Here is a 17,209-nt window from a genome sequence, read left to right as displayed (position 1 = left end):
TGAGCCCTGTACTGAGACTCTATAACTCTAGACTCTTTCACACTACAGGTTTCATCCTATTAAAATCTCCGTTATTACTCCCGGCAAAAAGTCCTGAAAACGGCCGTAAAAAAATCCCATTCATGTCAATGTGATTTTTTGACCATCCTTTAGCATCAGGTTTGTCCGTTTTTTCTAATGTCCGTTATTTTTGCGGCACAAAAGACGGTGCATGCACTCGTTTTTGGTCCAGCAAAAAAAAAAAAAAAGGCGAAAAACCGGACGTTAAAATTTAACATTGAAGTCTATGTGAACCGGATGTTCAAAAAAAAAAAAAACATCTGGCTGCACGCACACCACGTTTTTGCTATACAGTTCCCGTATACGATTTCAAGTTAAAAACCGCACGGAACCGTATAGAAAACCGTATGCATTGACTTAACATTGTAAACTGTATGTCAAACGCATCATCCGGTTTAGTCCATTTTGCATCCTATACGGTTTTGTCAGTTTTTTACTCGTACCCAAAACCGTAGCCTACCACATTTTTTGGTCCGGGTGAAAAACCGTATACGTTTTTTTTTTTTTACCTGTATGTGCGTACGGTTCCATCCGGTTTTCACCATATGGTTTTTTACTTTTTTGCACAGTTTTTTTCTTGGAATTTCAATCAAACAAATGAAACTTTATTCAAAATGGAGTGAAAAGTTAAAAACTTATACTTTTTTTTCTTAAAAAACGGATGCAACCGGACGTCATTTTTCAAACCGTATACGGGTTAAAATTTGTACACTCGTTTTGATACAGTTTAGTCCGGTTTTGAGGAATCCGTTTTTCATCAAAAACCTGATACTGTATTGCAAAAACGTGGTGTGAATGCCGCCTTCTCATCAGTTATTGTCAGTTTTTTTAACATCCGTTTTTTTTGTACTGAGCATGCTCAGTACAGCTTTAAAAAAAAAGGGTTAAAAACCTGATTTAAAAAAAAACGGATGTAACTGATAATAATCGATGATAACGGATGAATAAGATCAGGTTTTGAAACATTAAAAATAACGGATGATGGTCATCAGTTATCATCCGTTATTACCAGTTATTTCAAAATAAAATAACTGTAGTGTGAAAGGGGCCTATGAAGGGTGTCCCACCTGCGGGCCTCCAGCTGTGGCAAAACTACAACTCCCAGCATGCCCGGACAGCCTTTGGCTGTCCGGGCATGCTGGGAGTTGTAGTTTTGCCACAGCTGGAGGCACCCTTGTTGGTAAATACTGCTTTATATCAAGGGTGTCCAACCTGCGGCCTTCCAGCTGTTGCAAAACTCTGTGAGCTGTGAGTTCTGTACAGAGACTCAATATCAAGGGTGTCGAAGCTGCAGCAAAACTACAACTCCCAACATGCCCCAAAAGCCGTGAGCTCTGTACTGAGACTCTACATCAATGTTTCCCAACCAGGTTGCCTCCAGCTCTTGCAAAATTACAACTCCCAACATGCCCAGACAGTCTTTGGCTCTCTGGGCATGCTGGGAGTTGTAGTTTTGCAACAGCTGGAGACTCTATGGTTGGGAAACACTACTCTATATCAAGGTTACCCAACCTGCAGCCTTCTGTTGCAAAACTACAACTCCCAGCATGCCGGGACAGCCGTAAGCTCTGTACTGAGACTCTATTTCAATGTTTCCAGCTGTTGCAAAACTCCAACTCCCAGTATGGCCGTACAGCCGTGAGCTCTATACTGAGACTCTATATCAAGGGTGTCCAATCTGCGGCCTTTCAGCTGCATATCTCTATATACTGTTAAAAAACATATAAATACTAGAGATGAGCGAACTTACAGTAAATTCGATTCGTCACGAACTTCTCAGCTCGGCAGTTGATGACTTTTCCTGCGTAAATTAGTTCAGCTTTCAGGTGCTCCGGTGGGCTGGAAAAGGTGGATACAGTCCTAGGAAAGAGTCTCCTAGGACTGTATCCACCTTTTCCTGCCCACCGGAGCACCGGAAAGCTGAACCAATTTATGCAGGAAAAGTCATCAACTGCCGAGCCGAGAAGTTCGTGACGAATCGAATTTACTGTAAGTTTGCTCATCTCTAATAAATATTATAGATATAATTTTTTTTAATTTTATTATTATTATTATAAATAGTATTAATATATATATACACACACACATATATATATATATATATATATATATATATAATCATTATGATTATTATATTATTATGATATGGCCTATGAAGGGTGTCCCACCTGCGGGCCTCCAGCTGTTGCCAAACTACAACTCCCAGCATGGCCAGACAGCTGTAAGCTCTGTACTGAGACTCTATTTCAATGTTTCCAGCTGTTGCAAAACTCCCAGTATGGCCGTACAGACGTGAGCTCTATACTGAGAATTAGAGATGAGCGAACTTACAGTAAATTCGATTCGTCACAAACTTCTCGGCTCGGCAGTTGATGACTTTTCCTGCATAAATTAGTTCAGCTTTCAGGTGCTCCGGTGGGCTGGAAAAGGTGGATACAGTCCTAGGAGACTCTTTCCTTGGACTGTATCCACCTTTTCCAGCCCACCGGAGCACCGGAAAGCTGAACTAATTTATGCAGGATAAGTCATCAACTGCCGAGCCGAGAAGTTCGTGACAAATCGAATTTACTGTAAGTTCGCTCATCTCTACTGAGAATCTATATCAAGGGTGTCCAATCTGCGGCGTTTCAGTTGCATATCTCTATATACTGTTAAAAAACATATAAATATTATAGATATTAATTTTTAAAATTGTATTATTATTATAAATAGTATTAATATATACACACACACATATATATATATATATATATATATATATATATATATATATATAAAATCATTATGATTATTATATTATTATATATAATATTACCAACAATTCTAATTAGAAAATAATAATAAATATAATAAAATAACTGTAGTGTTAAAGGGGCCTATGAAGGGTGTCCCACCTGCGGGCCTCCAGCTGTTGCCAAACTACAACTCCCAGCATGCCCGGACAGCCTTCGGCTGTCCGGGCATGCTGGGAGTTGTAGTTTGGCAACAGCTGGAGGCCCCCTGTTTTGGGAAACCCTTCCATAGAGCCTCAGTGTTCTCAGGATTCCATTCTAAAAATCAAACTGAACGTCTGCCGCGTCCTGGCCAATCAGCGCCGAGCTGAGGTGTGTTCCGGCCAATGAGCGGCGAGCACATTGTGACGTCACGCTCTCCTCCTGACTCTGCGCTCGCCGTGTGCGGGTGTCCCGGGGTTATGGAGCCGCCGGCGGGCAGCAGCACCCAGGGGTTACCCCGCGCCTTCCTCCACAGCCTCCGCACCTTGTTCGACATCCTGGACGACGAGCGCCGGGGCTACGTGCACATCCAGGAGATCGAGAGCCGCTGGAGGGGGGCGGACACCCGGGAGCTGCCCCCCGGAGTGCTGCTGTGCCTGCGGAAGGTGGCGCCCCCTGACGGATACCTCACCTTCGAGCGCTTCGTCCTGGGCCTCCGGTCTTCAATGCTCAACTCTCACAACCGGGAGAACTACCAGGTGGGGGCGCCCAGAGCTCCGGTAAAGGTTCCTGGAAAAGCCGGGGGGTTCCCCCTCTACAAGCCGCAGCCTCTGGGGGTGAGGGGCGTCAATGGCACCGACCCGACTACAGGAGAAGGCGCCACCTGCAGGAGAGGAGCGGACAGACCCCGGATGGGTAATACAGGGGCCACACCAGGGGGGGAGTGGGCAGGTGCACATCACATGACCAGTGCTCAGGATCTCTGCTTGCTGTCAGTGGATAAGAACATTTGTTTACATTCAGATCTGATACTTTGTATCCAGAGTAAAGTAACATTGTAACAATCTAACGCAATCCCCTCATCCTGGCACCTGTAATGTAGCTGGGGGCAAGGACTGCACTATATATATATATATATATATATATATATATATATATATATATATTCAGCATTTCCCAACCAGGGTGCCTCCAGCTGTTGCAATACTACTACACCCAGACAGCCGAAGTAGGGACTGAATGTATCACTAAATAGTAGTGTTTTTTACACAGGGTGCTTCCAGCTGTTGCAACATTACTGCTCCCAGCTTACCTGGACAGCATTTCCCAACCGATGTGCCTCCAGCTGTTGCAGAACTACAACTCCCAGCATGCCCAAACAGCTGGAGGCACACTGGTTGGGAAATGCTGATAAATGGATGGAGACCCCCCCATGGATTGGGCTGTATTTGCTCTTTAGACATTTTGTGCCTGTGCCTAGGGCGGCAGTGTTAATGGGGGCAGCCCCCTAAGTTAAGGTGGGTTCATTTCCCATGGGTCAGAACTTACAGTTACTTATATATTATATCCCATTAAAATCAATGGGGAGGGGGTCTGTCAGGTCTCATTAATACCTGGTGACCCAGTAATGGAGCAGAACCAGGTGTCGCCCAGCTTTCCACAGACCCTGTACGTCACTCTGCCTTTCTGATCCTTCTTGCCTGTGTCAGTCTTCAGTATCGTTTACATTCTGTTTGTGAATCAGGAAGCTTAGGGTGCAATTATATAGGTGTGACTCCCTACTGCTGACCTCCAGCTGTTGCAAAACTACAACTCCCAGCATGCCCGGACAGACAGCATGCCGGGAGTTGTAGTTTTGCAACAGCTGGGAGGTCGACAGTGAGAAAATCACTGGTCTAGGCTGTCCGGGCATGCTGGGAGTTGTAGTTTGGCAACAGCTGGAAGTCTACAGTTTGGAGACTGCTGGAGTAGGACCTAACCATGTGTTTTGGTGAGATATATATGTATATGACACTTGTTACTTTCCTAGGGAGTCCCTGACCCCAGGGTGTCATTCCTACAGGAGGACCTGGTGTCTATGCTGCAGTGTTTACCATGGGGGGAGGGGGGGGGGTCCTCACACCCTACTACTTGTCCTTTTGGCCTTGGATTGGATTAGGCACTAGGTGTAAAGTCAATATTGTCGGTCAGGTGAGAACCCGTCCCACCCTGCCCCCTCCCTGGGTGACGGACAGGGGGGGGTTCCAGCCTGCCTCAGCACCCCCCTTCTTGTTCCTGTCCGGGTGCGGTGTCTGCATTCTGGGACTTATAGTCCGCAGCACTAGCTTGGCTGCATGTTAGTTCTGACCTCCTGCGCTGTCCACACTGATCTTCCTCTGGGAATTGTCTCTGACTCATTCTAACAGCAGTGAATGCAGCTTTGGTGGTGACTGGAGTAATAAAATGTCTCAGGTTTTAGCTGGCCCGATTCCTCTTGGCTCTGACGTCTCTGCGCTGTAGGAATGTGGGGGGACGGGTGGCCTCCACCTTTTTGGTGCTTTTCCAGCCGGGAATGTGAAAGTGAGATTAGTCTGAAAATATAATCTCTTCCATGTGACGGGGGAAACGCTGCCCCCCATCCCCCCCTCCGCCATCACAATATTCCCTTATAGACCTGGAATGACTCCCTGCAGTGAATATCACCCCCAGGACTGGGTATGGTCTGTGGAAGCCAGCATGAGCCCTGCACCTGTAAAGGACCTGGAGTTTTTTTTTTTTTTGCAAAACTACAACTCTCAGCATGCCCGGACAGCCTTTGGCTGGGAGTTGTAGTTTTGTAACAGCTGCAGGCACTCTGGTGAAAAGAGTGGTCCTTTCACTTGACAGCAAGCAGAGGTCCTAAAGGGGTATTCTAGCCTTTTAAAACGTATCCCCCTATCCGCAGAATGTCTAATTGTGGGAGTCCAAACATAATCTCCCCACTGCATTAAAGGGGTACTCCGGTGGAAAACTTGTTTTGTTTTTTTTATCAACTGGTGGCAGAAAGTGAAACAGATTTGTAAATTACTTCTATTACAAATTCTTAATCCTTCCAGTACTTATTAGAAGCTGTATACTACAGAGGAAATTCTTTTCTTTATAGATTTATTTTCTGTCTGACCACAGTGCTCTCTGCTGACACCTCTGTCCGTGTCAGGAATTGTCCAGAGCAGCATATGTTTGCTATGGGGATTTTCTCCTACTCTGGACAGTTCCTGACACGGACAGAGGTGTCAGCAGAGAGCACTGTGGTTGTGACAGAAAAGAAATCCAAAAAGAAAAGAACTTCTTCTGTAGTATACAGCTGCTAATAAGTACTGGAAGGAGTAAGATTTTTTTTTTTATAGAAGTAATTTACAAATCTGTTTTAACTTTTTGGCATCAGTTGATTTAAATAAAAAAAAAAAAAATTCCACCGGAGTACCCCTTTAAGTGGTGGGTCAGCACATGCTACATTCATTCAGTTTATGGGAGCATTAAAGATGCCTTAGTGCTGTACGCTAGAGATGAGCGAACCTACAGTAAATTCGATTTGTCACGAACTTCTCGGCTCGGCAGTTGATGACTTTTCCTGCATAAATTAGTTCAGCTTTCAGGTGCTCCGGTGGGCTGGAAAAGGTGGATACAGTCCTAGGAGACTCTTTCCTAGGACTGTATCCACCTTTTTCAGCCCACGGGAGCACCGAAAAAACTGAACTAATTTATGCAGGAAAAGTCATCAACTGCCGAGCCGAGAAGTTCGTGACGAATCGAATTTACTGTAAGTTCGCTCATCTCTACTGTTCGCTTGTAGAGAGTGCTGACCCACCACCCCATGCAGCGGGGAGAATCACTGCCCCATTCTAAAGTTGCTGGGGGTCCGACTTCTGGGGTCAGACACTTATCCCATAACCGGTGTATGAGGAATACGTTTTTAGGGGTGAGAATACACCCTAACTGTAGGGTCACACAAAGCGCATCTGCAGCGTAGCTCTGTGTATCCGCTAGATACGAGCAAACCCGCAGAACTACCCGGCCGCAGCAGGGAGCTCGCTCTTGTGATTACCGTCGGGGCATCCGCAGCGTGAAATACGTGACCTTACCCTAAAGGTGTATTCACACGTACAGTATCCTGTCCATAATTGATGCACAGGATTTCAAGCTGCAGAGTTCAACTTAATGACAGAACACAGCATCAAATCTGCAGCTTCAAATCCTGCGCATCAAATATTCACAATATACTGTATGTGTGAATAGAAAGGTAAAGGTGTATTCACACATACAGTATCCTGGCCATATTTGAAGCTGTGTTCAGTAATTTACATTGAACTCTGCAGCTTCAAATCCTGCGCATCAAATATACACAGGATACTGTACATGCGAATAGACCCTTGAAAAATGAGGAATTGACGCAGTGTAGTAGAAAGCTGCAGAACTTTTCTTTACACAGTGATTGAAGGGGTTGGATTTATTGCCAATTTTATTATTTTTTCAGAATGTGTCAAAATAAGTAATTCTCGCCTTAGCGCTCCGCACCCCTCCTGTCCCAACACGTCCCGTATCTGTATCGCCGCGTCCTAAAAGCTTTTATTGTATAATAGTAGTAAAGCGGTAACTATATAACTTTAGTATCCCTGTAATCGCACTGCACAGTTTTTCGATACAATGTTTCCATGAAAAAAATAAAATACCACTCGTAACAAATAAGGAGCAGTCATGTGACTATGGCGACAGAAACGTAAAAAAGGCAGAATAAAAAGTACAGAGAAAAAATAAACCCTCTGTGTCCTGCGAGGACCTCGGGCCCGTTCTGCGTGTTGTCTTATCATTTCTGCTCCGATATCAGGGGAATTTCTTTTTTTTTCGTCTCTTATGTAATAAAATATTAAATAGAAGCAGATGTCAGATCAGGTGAGATCGGAGGCGCGATGTGCTGCGGACCTGCATGCTTTCTCTGTCTCCCTTTCTATTGGAGCTATGCTATTAGCTTTTGTATATGTCGTAGATCTGTGTGTATATATGTGTGTGTGTGTGTATATATATATATATGTATGTGTGTGTGTGTGTGTATGTATGTATATATATATATATATATATATATATATATATATATATATATATTAGTCAGGGTGACCCCCAGGGTGACGCGTTCGCTGCTCCTTGAGGTCGCTGACCTCTTCCTTTTTTTGTTCCCAGCAGGAGAAGAAGCGAAGCCCATGTGCAGGTCACACAGCGAATCGACAGGTCAGGGAATGGCGGACCAGTGTCGGCACCAGCGCAGCCGCGGCGAGCACCGGCGACATACCATCACTAACGGAGTGGATTATGCCATGGTAAGGGTCTGCATCCCAGCGGGGGGCTACATGGGAGCCGGTCTCTGCTACTTTATACCCCAATTCTTGTGATGCATCCCAAGCAGGTTGTCTCCATCTGTTGCAAAACTACAACTCCCAGCATGCCCGGACAGCCGTTGGCTGTCCGGGCATGCTGGGAGTTGTAGTTTTGCAACAGATGGAAACATCCTGCTTGGGATGCATCATTGCCTTCCCTCTAAATCTGCCTAGTTGGCCATCTTCCAGCAGAATATCCTGCCAAGGAGACCCCATGGGGGCTGCTTTATTATTATTTAATTTTTTTTGCATGTGAATAACTAACTAGTTTGTGCACATTACCAGTTCCTGGCTCTTGCTCTTCCACTTGGATTTGAGGGGTACAGGCAAACATGGACCACTGAGTCTGAAGTCAGCATAATGCATTGGGGGGGGGGGGTAGGATGGGAGGTTAGGGAATACTTACCAACTACTTTATTTCTAAGAAAAGTCAGATTTACCATTCAAGTCTCTGCAAAAGTTGTGTGACTGCCCCTCAAGTCATTCCGTGCTGTAAAAAAGTAAGAATAAAAAAAATAAAAATTCAGCAGAATCTGCTGGAAAAACATCAGCTGTCTAATGTGTGTATGGCCAACTTAAAGGACATGTGCAGCCTAAATACACTTCTCAACCATCCACAGGATAGGGGGATAAGTGTTTGATTGTAAAGGGCCCCAGGGTTCCTGAACGGGGCCGCAGCCGATACGCCTCATCCTTGTAGTTCTATGGGAGAAGCGGGGATGCGGCGTTCATGCCTCTCTCCTAGAGCTGTATGTGGAGGGGGGCGTACAGTCGACCTCGGTGAGGTCAACGCTACGTGCATTAGCCGCGGCAATGCTGCGGCCCAGTTCGGGAGATCACGGGTGACCCCAGCAGTCGGACCCCCGCGATCAAACACTTAGCCCCTATCCTGTGGACAGGGGATAAGTGTATTTAGGCTGCAGATGTTCTTTAGGATTTATTTTATAGTAAAGTCCAGTATTTCCCATACAGTGTGTCTCCAGCTATTGCAAAACTACAACTCTCAGCATGCCCGGACAGCCAAAGGCTGTCCGGGCATGCTGAGAGTTGTAGTTTTGCAATAGCTGGAGGCACACCGGTTGGAATTAGGCCATCAATATCCAATCGGTAGGAGGTCCGACTCCCGACAACCCAGCCGATCGGATGAATGAAGGGGGTTCCTGGTGCAGGCCCTGTGGCTGGATATACCTGCTAATGCAGCTTGTTCTATTGACAGGGAAGTACCTGGTAGGGGGTGAAGAGGTCACAGGGAACCCCTTAATTTATCAGCCGGGGTGTCAGAAAATGGGGAACCTCTTTTAAGGTGAAATCCATCCTCCTACCAGACTAGAAAGGCTCCCACAATGATACCATATGCAGCAGCTGTCATGGAGGACGGGGTTGCTCCACAAAGTTTCAAAGGAAAGTGACATCAAAGGTCAAGGAAATCTTCCCCTTTAGTCACATTCAAAGACAATTTTCCCTGATGAGCTATTAGTCGTAAATTACAACCAAATTGTAGTAATCCAGTATTATTATTTTTTTTTAAATGAACTGATGCCAGAAAGTTAAACAGATTTGTAAATCACTTCTATTAAAAAAAATCTTTACCCTTCCAGTACTTATTACCAGCTGTATGCTACAGAGGAAATTATTTTCTTTTTTTATTTCTTTTTTTTGTCTTGTCCACAGTGCTCTTTGCTGACACCTGATGCCCGTATCAGGAACTGTCCAGAGCAGAAGAAAATCCCCACAGCAAACCTATACTGCTCTGGACAGTTCCTGACATGGACAGAGGTGTCAGCAGAGAGCACTGTGGTCAGACAGAAAAGAAATTCAGAAAGAAAATAATTTCTGCTATAGCATACAGCTGCTAAAAGGTACTGGATGGGTAAAGATTTTTTAATAGAAGTCATTTACAAATCTGTTTAACTTTCAGTTACTTTAAAAAAAAAAAAAAAAAAAGTTTCCACCGGAGTACCCCTTTAATGGAGAGAATAGTGCAGCACATGGCCAACCTATTCAGGTGTGAACAGAACCTTAGGCTGTAAGACGCCCCCAGTGGACACTTGGGTATCACACAGGGCACAATCAGTGATGTATCTATTTATATTGATGGGTTTGTCTCTATCTATAGCTGAAAAGGATGAAGGAGATGGAACATGAGAAGGATCTTCTGCTGCAGGGGCTGGAGCTGGTGGAGCGGGCGCGGGACTGGTACCTACATCATATCCATAATGTGCAGGACCTGCAGAAGAACCTGGGAAAAACAGTAAGAACCACAGGGTGGAGGGTGCGGGAATTTACTTGCAGTTCCCCAGATCCCAGACAGGTGGCGCTGTCCTACATTCATACAACAAAGTTCTAATTCTGCATCACTAGAGCCTCCGGTACAGGAATCCGGTCAGCTCAGAAAATATTGCTCAAACTGCATCTATTATGACCGTCTACTGGTTCTGACCCATGATGCTTTGCTGTATGCATTGTTTCTTTCCAGTCTTGGTCTGACTGCTGGTCACCCTCACATTTCTTATTTATTTAAACCAATTTTGCAATAAGAAATGCACAACAGAACGCAACTCTGGGCAGTCAGCACATCACCAATCCCTAAGAATAAATGAGTAATGGAGAGAGATAAACAGAGTAATCAGCTAACAAAAACAGGATCAATCCGCTTAAAGGGGTATTCCAGGATTTTTTTTTATGTGACTATGCTACAGGGGTTGTAAAGTTAGTGTAGTCCATAATATAGTGTCTGTACCTGTGTGTGACGGTTTTCTCACAATTCTTCTGTGATTTTCACCCCAATATTTATTTTTACCATCATACAAAATGACTTGTCTCAGATTTTTCCCAGGTTGCAATGCGGCCAAGACCTGACTCACTAGTCATCTGATGACAGGGAGCCTGTCTGCTTCAATGGGTGGAGGGATCGCTTGGTGGAGAGAGATCAATCTGCAACTAATGCAACAGCTGGAGGCACCCTGATTGAAAACCACAGGACTTTTGAATGGATGCAGCTCATTTATGTTTCAATGGGTGGGGTGGCTGATGTGTGGGAGGGAGGAAAATGGCATTGTGGGATTTGTAGTAAAAAAAAAAAACATAAGTCAAACAGGAAATACAAGTTCACAGACAGCTAGTCACAGTGTTATGGTAATCTCACAACATAGCCATTTAGCCCTAAGACAAGCGCAGATCCTTCCTAAGCATGTCCATTACTGTCTGCCAGGTACGTACTAAAATCACCTTATGGTGGAGAACCCCTTTAAGATACATTTGGCATAGACTGCATTCTCAAAGTGTGCATACACGGAGATAATGAGCTTAAAGGGTTACTCCGCTCCCCAGCGTCCAGAACATTGAGTTCCTGAACGCTGTGTGCAGGCTTCTGTGTTTACGCCCGCCCCCTCGTGATGTTACGCCCCTTCCCATAGACTTGCATTGAGGGGGTGGGACATGACATCACGAGGGGGCAGGCTTAAACACAGAAGCCCGCACACAGCGTTCAGGAACTCAATGTTCCGGATACTGGGGAGCGGAGTAACCCTTTAACTAGCCCCAAAACAAAGGACAGACACAGACATTCACACACCATTTGCATCCCGGAGGCACCGCACCCCACAGAGGAGAAATCCGTAAGCACTAAACGTCCTGAGACAACCTGCCGGGAATGTCATCCGAGGCTCCAAACTTTATCAAACTTACGCGGACACTTCCTACTAAGGTACAAGGTTCGGTATAATGGGACATATATTTATTCATCATACTGATCCACCTGGAGAGGGGAGGAGAAGCGGAATCTTTCCAGGCCATATTCCCTGTCTTACGAGCACAAAAAAAACTGAAAACGAATCAAAATACGTCTATAAGAACCCGATTCTACCTCATTGATGAGACCCAGTAGACACAACTCAGGGGTCAGAAGGTTTGGGAATTTCTAAGTGGCCTGATAAAAAGTGCATCATTTCTCTCCAAAATGGCACCACACGGGGAAATTCCACACGGCATGCAAAAAATGTCCCTACCTCTACCGCACAGCGAGAACAAAGATCAGAAGGGGGGACACCGATCCGTTTCAATTTTACAGGGGTGTAATATAAACGCAAGATGACATGTGAGTGGATTAGCAGGTCCCTAGCGATAACCCCTGTAGAATATTATGTCTGCTCCACCTCTCATCCCTCCGCCTTATGAAAGGGCTAGGCCCAGCAGATTGGAGGAGAGTATAAGACTGCGGGAGGGGCTTAAAGGGGTACTCCGCTGCTCAGCGTTTGGAACAAACTGTTCCGAACGCTGGAACCGGCGCCGGGAGCTCGTGACGTCATAGCCCCGCCCCCTCATGATGTCACGCCCCACTCCCTCAATGCAAGTTCATGGGAGGGGGTGTGACGGCTGTCACACCCTCTCCCATAGACTTGCATTGAGGGGGCGTGATGTCATGGGGGGGCGGGGCTATGACATCACAAGCTCCTGGCTCCAGCGTTCGGAACAGTTTGTTCCAAACGCTGAGCAGCGGAATACCCCTTTAACAAGGTCCGTGGTACCCAAGCGCAACGCCACCTCAGAAGATGCTGGCGTTATATCCACCGCATGTCTCAACCGGAGATGCCTAAAAAAAAAAATCATTAAAAAAAGGCACTCTGAGGAACATAAAAATTGGGCTTGCATGTCAGCGAAGGATAGGAACGATATGTCATCCCATATAAGTGGAGAGCAAACTTGACCCCATGGGACCCCAGTACACACTCACATTGTTCCGCCGTAACTCCCTGAGCAGGGACGATGCCCCCGGATATCTTCATAAATCTTCTCTGTCTTCCAGGATCCCTTCAGTGAGGGTCCGCAGATGCCCCCCAGCCAGCTACTCCCCAAACTACAGGATGTGAATCGCTGCCTGAGCGAGCTGATGACTCCCTGCAAGGTGAGACCATAGAACACAAGGGGGAAGGAGAGAAGTGTTATAGATGGAGTAAGTAGTTGTAACCCCTTCCTGACATCTTATGTACATGTATGGAGCGGCTCAGGGGTTCATTACACTTGGCACCTGCCGTCAGCGGACGGGATCCCTGCTATGTAATCTGTATAACCCCCTGGATGCCGCGCTCAGTAGTGACTGCAGCATCTCAGTGGTAGCCATCTTTTGTATTCCTGATGAGCCCCCTTGTGACACTCCAGCTTAAAATGTATTTCATAAGGGGCAATAGCAGGGGGAGACTAAACGGGCACCCTGCTTCCCCTCTTACCATGTGACTCTGTTCCCTGTTAATTACCCGGTTCCAGTCCCAGTGCGCAGCGATGTGACCAGCCGTGTTTTACATAGAGGTTCGTGTGTGAAGTGGAAGTCGCCTCGGAAGTGTTTTAGGTGATTATCAGGGGAAGGGAGCCACGTGGTAAAGGGGGAGCAGGAGAGCTGTTTGGCCTAACCCTGCTATTACCTATTGTGTTCAGACTCCACCTGAGCCAGGAGACAAGTACACGGATGTGACCAGGACGCTCCGATAACCTTATGTTACGAGTCCAGAGCCGGGAGAGACCGTGCCCGCCTGATTTGTCTCTGACATGTCTAAAAAAAAATAAAAACTTTAATTACTGTGCCCATTTAGGATGGCAACTGGAGACTTGTGTATTCTTGGTCACGCCCGCTAGTGGGACTAAAAGGCGAAGTACGCAAAAAAAAAGTCTAAAATAAAAATAACCATAATCATCATGTTCACCAAACTATTAAAATATAACTATTTATCCCTCATAGGGAGAGATTTATCAAAACCTGTGAAGAGGAAAAGTTGCCCAGTTGCCCATAGCAACCAATCAGATCGCTTCTTTCATTTTTAACAAGGCCTCTCCAAAATGAAAGAAGCAAGCTGATTGGTTGCTATGGGCAACTGGACAACTTTTCCTCTGGACAGGTTTTGATAAATCTCCTCCATAGTGATCACCGTGAGGGATAAATAAGATGTAACGATTATTAATAAAACCGTAGTTATTCAATTACAACCTGAACTGGGTGAAGCGCCTGGGAGAGAGGTCCAGTGTTTAGCGGGTGAACTGCCTGCACTATCCTGAACACTGGCAGAGGGACAACATAGCCAATGGCAGTGTTTTTTATGTTTTTCTAGGTTTTAAAAAAGAATATAGAAAATAAAAAATTGCTGCAAACGTTCCCTGCGGTTCAGTGCCATATCATGAGAAATTTGTATGACTTGGTTTTAAAGCTGAACACACAGTATTTTGTACTTTTTTTAAACCATCTGTTTATGGCCCAAAGAGCTTCCAAATAAAACTGACCAAATAGCTCTTGGTCTTTTTGGTCAGTGTTTTATTTTTATTTTTCAAAAAAAGCTGAATAAAATGTCGCCAAAGCCTCAGTGGCCGGGTGTAGACCTCTGCAGTCAGTGGCTGATGGTCTGTCGCCCTCTGGTGGCCATTGTGTAACATTGCTCTATGTTCTCTCCAGGCGACTGTACACACCTCATCATCCTCTGCAGCCGCAGCTCCTCACGTCCCTGGACAGCAGCAAGCGGTGAATATGCTGAAGGAACAGAACCGTCTACTCACAAAGGTGGGTGTATATCTGCAGCAGGCGGCTTTACAATAGGTTGTAAGTCCCGATCAATAATAGAAGGTACCTAAAATTCTGCACATTGTGAATGCTGCTAAATTGTCAGGAAATGACCCTGGGGCAGAGACTGAGGCTCAGGGTCCTGTGTTATCTAGTACTGGTGGTTTTAGCCTTTTTTGGGAATTAATCCTCTTCCCCAGGTAAGTGATGCACACATGCCATCACACTGCCCCTACCTGCTTGTCATCTTCCCATAATGGATCCTGGTGCCATCTCTTCCCCAGGTAAGTGATATGTAAATACACCCGACCGTTCACATGATGGAGAGCGTCATCCCCCAGACCATGCACCTTCCTCCATTGCTCCAGGTCTAATGCATATGTGCTCATTGTAGACCCTTTTGGGGGTGGACAGGGCAGTGATGTAGTGCGGGGTGTGATTTTTATGTTATGGCTGATCAGTGTAAACATTTTGTAAGTAAGAGCTTAGATAACTGATAATACGGAATAGCCGAAATCTAACACCGCAGTGACAAACATGCCGGATTTCCAATTATTATTAGGAGTGTAGATGAAAGTTGTAAACCCTGCATCACGATTTCCTTTTTGTCGTTGTTCAGGAAGTGTCGGACAAGAGTGACCGGATCACTCAGCTGGAGCAGGAAAAGTCGGCGTTAATAAAGCAGCTGTTTGAGGCGCGAGCTCGAAATAATCCGGAAACCAGCGCCATGGACTCCACGTTTATATAGACGGACACAAGACTTGTACATTGGCGTAAAGCTGAGACTGGAAAGCAGAATACGCCGGTGTCACGGTCTGCTACTACGGTACATGTGAGACTGATTTAACGAAAGTGCCGTTTATGCACCTAAAAAAAAAAAAAAAAAAAACTATTTTTTTTTATTTTTTACATTTCAACACTCAATGAAACGCCCCTGATCACTCCTAGCTGCTTATGAGACTTTTATCCTTGGAAAATGTTTACAGCCTGCAGCATGCTCCACCATGTTCGGTAACTTTATATTTTTTTAAGCCTTATTGCTTTTTAAGTAATCGGTAAAAATTTATCACAGCAAAACGGGGAAATCACTCCAAAAAGTTTGCTTGCAGTATCACAAGTCTTCCTCCTGGTGGCAGCAGAGTCCGCACCAGCACAGTGTACGGGATTGTCCCGCGGTCGTTGCACGTTTCACTCCAGGTATCCATGATGGGCTCCATGGGGCGCGATCTCCTTGACTGTTTTATAAATCACAGCTGCAGATGTTTGGAAGTTTTTGCATATATATATATATAATATGCAAAAACTTCCATAGAGATATAGATATATATATATATATATATATATATATATATATATATATATACACACACACACACACAAATAGGGAAATATATATATAATTTCCTTATTTGTAGCCTTTTAAAGGGGTTATCCAGGAACTTTGTTTTAAATATCAACTGGCTCTGGAAAGTTAAACAGATTTGTAAATTACTTCTATAAAAAAAATCTTAATCCTTTCAGTACTTATGAGCTTCTGAAGTTGAGTTCTTTTCTGTCTAAGTGCTCTCTGATGACACGTGTCTCGGGAACTGTCCAGAGTAGAAGCAAATCCCCATAGCAAACCTCTTCTACTCTGTGCAGTTCCCAAGACAAGCAGAGATGTCAGCAGAGAGCAAACATGCCAGACAGAAAGAAAAAAAACAACTCCACTTCAGCAGCATATAAGTACTGGAAGGATTAAGATTTTTTTAATAGAAGTAATTTACAAATCTGTTTAACTTTCCGCAGCCAGTTGATATAAGTTTTTTCCTGGAATACCCCTTTAATGACGGTACGCTCACTGATGAGTTGTTTCTACAGTTTTATGCACAAATCTATGTTTTATTTTATATTGAAAAGCTATTGTATGATGTTGTAGACCAGTGGTCTCAAACTGTGACCACCAGATGTTGCAAAACTACAACTCCCAGCATGCCCGGACAGCCAACGGCTGTCCGGGCATGCTGGGAGTTGTAGTTTTGCAACATCTGGAGGGCCACAGTTTGTGACCACTGTTGTAGACCTTGATGATAATTCCATTATCACCCCCTTTAAATTTGGGGGGGGTATGATTAGACAGTTGTGCTTGATGTGACTGTATCTGCGCTGTCACTTGTAGTCCTCCGCAGTATTCTTCACTAAGTGAAAATGTGGATTTTTCATGTTCCAATGATAAAAATTTTGCACACATTTTAAACAATAAATTTTTAATCCAAGTCTATTGACCAAATCTCGTGTCATTTTGGGAAAAATTAAAAATTCTTCTAGTAGAGATTAACAGCAGCTCAGTGTATGTGCGGCTTTACTGATGCTGCATGCTTTCTAATCATTTAAAGTGAACCTGTCATGATCTTGTTAAATGTTATAATCCTCCCAGGTCACTGCCCCCATCATGATAAACCTCCCCCGGCCTTTATTTATATTTTTGTTAGTTTTCTACCTTGTTATTCTGTATTATCTGCTCAGAT

At 44.8% G+C, this 17,209-nt stretch overlaps 1 protein-coding gene across 2 annotated transcripts; it reads left to right on the top strand.

Annotated features, from left to right (window-relative positions):
* Positions 1-3,164: 3,164 nt before the first annotated feature.
* On the top strand, positions 3,165-15,973 carry SAPCD2 (suppressor APC domain containing 2). 2 transcript variants are annotated; one of them, XM_056540202.1, is made up of 6 exons: positions 3,165-3,689; positions 7,971-8,104; positions 10,278-10,412; positions 12,966-13,064; positions 14,598-14,702; positions 15,322-15,973. In XM_056540202.1, the coding sequence occupies exons 1-6, from the start codon at positions 3,179-3,181 to the stop codon at positions 15,448-15,450; spliced, it is 1,113 nt and encodes a 370-aa protein (XP_056396177.1). In that variant the 5' UTR covers positions 3,165-3,178; the 3' UTR covers positions 15,451-15,973. The 2 variants fall into 2 exon arrangements, with proteins under 2 accessions (XP_056396177.1, XP_056396176.1); XM_056540201.1 differs by having other exon boundaries at positions 7,968-8,104.
* The last annotated feature ends 1,236 nt before the right edge of the window (positions 15,974-17,209 follow it).

Source organism: Hyla sarda, chromosome 9, assembly GCF_029499605.1.
Source record: "Hyla sarda isolate aHylSar1 chromosome 9, aHylSar1.hap1, whole genome shotgun sequence".
Taxonomy (NCBI): Eukaryota; Metazoa; Chordata; class Amphibia; order Anura; family Hylidae; genus Hyla; species Hyla sarda.
The sequence above is the reverse complement of the archived record's forward strand: the minus strand, read 5'-3'. Positions and strand labels throughout refer to the sequence as shown.

What these genes read in the sequence shown, in the direction of transcription:
- SAPCD2 (XM_056540201.1), top strand. Translation starts at nt 3,179, where the DNA reads ATGAGCGGCGAGCACATTGTGACGTCACGCTCTCCTCCTGACTCTGCG. An exon ending in AGCTGATGACTCCCTGCAAG is followed by an intron (nt 13,065 to 14,597) that starts GTGAGACCATAG and finishes TGTTCTCTCCAG; the next exon opens with GCGACTGTACACACCTCATC. An exon ending in AGAACCGTCTACTCACAAAG is followed by an intron (nt 14,703 to 15,321) that starts GTGGGTGTATAT and finishes GTCGTTGTTCAG; the next exon opens with GAAGTGTCGGACAAGAGTGA.